The sequence below is a fragment of the Monoraphidium neglectum genome, assembly GCF_000611645.1.
Source record: "Monoraphidium neglectum strain SAG 48.87 unplaced genomic scaffold scaffold04827, whole genome shotgun sequence".
Classification (NCBI taxonomy): domain Eukaryota; kingdom Viridiplantae; phylum Chlorophyta; class Chlorophyceae; order Sphaeropleales; family Selenastraceae; genus Monoraphidium; species Monoraphidium neglectum.
Window position 1 is genome coordinate 1 of NW_014008803.1, and position 3,919 is coordinate 3,919.

At 70.7% G+C, this 3,919-nt stretch overlaps 1 protein-coding gene across 1 annotated transcript; it reads right to left on the reverse strand.

Moving 5' to 3' along the window:
* Nucleotides 1-492: 492 nt before the first annotated feature.
* On the reverse strand, nucleotides 493-3,772 carry MNEG_14863 (hypothetical protein; the record flags this gene model as incomplete). Its single annotated transcript, XM_014036666.1, has 8 exons — nucleotides 493-687; nucleotides 1,016-1,216; nucleotides 1,763-1,884; nucleotides 2,067-2,544; nucleotides 2,642-2,743; nucleotides 2,985-3,149; nucleotides 3,355-3,513; nucleotides 3,749-3,772. 8 exons carry the CDS (start codon nucleotides 3,770-3,772, stop codon nucleotides 493-495), a joined length of 1,446 nt encoding a protein of 481 aa, XP_013892120.1.
* Between the last annotated feature and the right edge of the window lie 147 nt (nucleotides 3,773-3,919).

Consider the following 3,919-nt stretch of genomic DNA (forward strand, 5'->3'; position numbering starts at 1 on the left):
CGCATCGCGTGCGTCAGGTTGCCGAGGTCGCAGTACTCAATCACCTTGGGGGTGGCCGCGGAAGGCGAAGGGGCGCGGGAGCGCGGGTTGGGGGGAGAGAAGGGCGGACGTTGGGGGGGCAACGATTGCAAACTGCGCTGAATTGCCACAGACGAGCGCACTGCGTGCGCCCGGCCCTTTCTCGCCGCCAAACAAAGGACCCTGCAAACTCGATCACCACGTTCGCAACGAGAGCCCCGTGCCCTGCCAGCCCCCCGCGCCGCCGCGGCACTGCCCAGCGCGTGAACGGTCATCCCAGCGTCTCGCCCCACTCTGCTCACGCTCAAAGAGCGCACGCGCGCCTGTCTGCCCCGCCAGTCTCCACTGCCCTTCTGCCGCGCCCCCTCCCCGCCACGCCGGCTGCCCCTGCCCGCCGCACCCCGCACTTGTGGGTGCCACACCACCCTTCTCTTAGACGCGCGCCCCCGCCGTCCCCCACCACCACCATCACCGTCACCGCCACCGCACCCCACCCTGGGGCGCGCCGCGCACCTCTATGTGGCACCCGGCGTCCTCCGACGGCCCGCAGCCGTTGGCGCCGCCCGCCGTGAGGCAGCCGGCCAGCTCGGCGCGCGACTGCTGGTTGGGCAGGCGGATGCAGGTGGCGAGGACGTCCCTCACGAGCACGTCGGTCAGGCAGGTGTAGGCCTGTTTGGGGGGGGAGTGGGGGGTTGAGGGGTAGGAGGGGTTCGTAGTTGAGGGATGGCAGAGGGAGGGCAAGAGCGGTGTTGGGTAATGGGAGAGAGGGAGGAGCGGGGACGACGGCACATACCAGTGTAAAGCATGCGGCCGGTGTTCTGCAACGCAGGGGGCGACGTGCGCCCGTGTGGGCCCCGCAGGACGCGGCAGCCCCGCGCCGCCTGGCTGGCGATTGCAGGGCCGTGCGCCCGAAAGGCGCGCCCACGGCCCCGCCTGCGGCGCGCCCGCGCTCGCGGGCGCGGCCGCGCCCTCCGCCCTCCCTCCCCTGTGCACGCACCTGCAGGATGTTTGGGTGGCTGAGGGCCGACAGGATGGCTATCTCATGCGCGTTCTTCATCACGCTGCGCTCGTTGCCGGGCTCCCCCGACGCGACCACCTTGACGGCCACGACCTGGCCGCGCCACAGGCCGCGGAACACCCGCGCAAAGCCGCCCTCGCCGATCTGGGCGGTGAGCTGGAGGTCCCGCAGGTTGCCGCCCTGATGGGTGAATTCAAGCGGTGGGAAAATGGACGTGACAGCAGGACCGCGATTGATGTGGGTTCCGGGTGAGGGAGCCGCTGGCCAGCACGGGCTGGCCGGCGGTGGGAGCACTAGCGGCTGGGCGAGGTAAGCGCCGCACGCCTGTTCGGCTGGGTGCGCGCGCACGGCCGAACAGGCCCTGCTCCGCCCGCCTGTGGTGGGAAACGGGCGGTCATGGATGCACACTGCACGCCGACCCTGGTGCCGTGCACGCCCGGGCCCGGCGCGCACGCCCGGGCCACTGCATCAAAGGGTGGCACGCACACCCCTGTGACTTCAGCCCGCAACTGCCCACACGGCAAGCAGACCCACCAGTGTCACGCACACGCCTGCCCCGCTCACCTACTCGTTGTCTCTCTCTTACACACACACACACGTACACGTACACACACACACACACACATAAACACTCGTATTCGTACGCACACGCACGCGCACACGATCAAATCCACTCACAAATCGCAGCGGACGACAACACATCACATGCAGCGCGCCCACACCCACCTCTGTGTCCTGCATCGCCGCCTCCAGCCGCCGCTGGTTCAGCTTCTCCGTTAGGCCCGTCACCAGGGCCCCTGTACTGCTGGCCATCTGGCGCGCCGTGAAGCTGCGCCCGTTGGCCACGCCTGCGCGTACGATGGCGCGCGTGCACGCGCGCGCATGAGCACATGCACGGCCCCCCCAGAGCTGCTGCCGCCTGGCGGAGGCTCAACCAGTATCGCGCCCGCAGGTGGGCTTCGTACTCGCATCCAGCGAACGCTGTTTGATTGACCTGAACCGCCACCCAAACAGACGCGCGGCCGCGCACCTCCCGAGAAGCTGCCGCCCGTGGAGATCAAGCTGCCGCCCATGGTGCTGACCGTGCTGCCCAGCTCAAAAACCTCGCTCCTGTGCCCAGCCAGCGCCCGCGGCGCCCCGGCCGGCACAAACCCGCTGCCGCTATGCACCGGCGTCCCCGCCGCGCCGTTGCCGCCTGTGGGGCCCTGTGCGCCCGCCTGGCCCGCCTGCGACGGCGAGGAGCCGCCGCCGCCGGGCGCGGCGCCGCCGCTGCTGGCGCCGCCGCCCTGCGTGCCGGAGCCAAGGGGGCCGCTGTGCGAGCCCTCGGTCCGGTCCGGCGACATCAGCCCGTCCTCTGACAGCTGCTGCACCGCCTGCGGTACGCGAGCGTCCAGGTAGTGTGCGCTCCAGCAAAGGGTGCGGAGCCGCGCCAGGTGCCGCCGGCGAGCCGAGTCCCCCGCCCCAAGCTTGAACGCAGCGACCGCCGCCCCGGGCCGCCGCCCGCCGTCCTGCGGGCCGCAGAGCCCCCCTTGGACCCCTCCCCAAGCCCGGTGCTGCCGTGCGCCCTGACTGCGCGGCCCACCCTCGCGGGCGAGCCCCCCGCACCTCGTACTCCTGCTTGAGCTCCCCCAGCAAGCAGCGCATGAGGCCGCCGCCCACCAGATCAGCCACCTCCTTCAGGTACCCGGAAACTTCCGAGAACTCGGTCTGCGCGGATAACAGCAAAGGCACAGTCGGCGTGGATCACAGCAAGCGCGATCCAGGCAAGCGCTGCGGCTGGGACGAGGCGGCCGGGGCGCGGAGAGGCGCTGCCGTGCGCGCCGCAGGCCGGGCTTGTCGCTGAGGGCTGGCGCCCCGCAAGAGGGGCGGCCGCATGGGATAGCAAAGCGCGGCGAGTGCGAGGGCGCGGGATCAGTGGCGCCGAATCCCCCCCCCTCGGCCACCCGACCTGCACGTCGCTGAGGCAGTAGAGCGCGCCGTAGATCCCGGCGCCGCTCGCGCGCAGCGGCAGCAGCAGCACACTGGTGGGGGGCCGCACGTGGCGGCTGGCGAAGAGGTCGGTGTTTACCGCGCCCAGCTGGTTGATCAGCTTCTGGACGTCGGGGATCAGCACCTGGCAGATATTTATAGCAGATTCCAATCGGCAGATACTTTTACCACGCAGAAGGCAACCAGGAGACGAGGCTCAAGCATATGGATGGCAAGGTGCAGCGCCAAGGCGTCAGACTTGCACTGCTTGCGGCCGGCTAGGCCGCCCATCCTGGCGGCCCCGCACAGCAGTGAGAACGGCGGTTTGGGTGCCTTGCACGCCGCCGCACCTGCTTCTTGTTTGCGAGCGCGATCCGCAGGATGGTGCTTTTCATGGGGATGTTGGTGCGCAGCAGCCCGCCGGCCGCCTGGATGCGCTGCACCAGCGTGAAGCTGCCGCTGAAGCTGCTCGTCGCCGCCGGCCGCTTGTGGCCGCGCACGGCCGCGGACTGCGGGGGCGAGGGTGGGCGCGGGCGGCGGGCGTTGGTGCCGCACGGTAAGAGCACGGCCGGACCGGCATGGGCGCCCCTGCCTGTGCCGGCACCTAGTGAAGCGCGCGGCCGCGTTTGTTCCGGCGCAGCCGCCCTGCGCTGCGTGGGCTGGTGGGTGTGGCCGTCCAAACGTGGCAGTCAGCCACCCAGGCACAACATTCGGCGGTTACCCCGAGTCATTTCCAAGCCACACCTGCGTGAGGTCGTCAAACAGCATTGCCGCGCTCTTGTCTGAGCTGATCAGCGCCATGCGCAGCCAGAGGTGGCTCCCGCCGCCGCCGCCGCCGGGGCCGCGGCCCTTGAGCACCGCGCGGCTCTGCTGCAGCGCCGCCTGCACCGCGCCGTCGAGCGTGCGGGTCGCCTG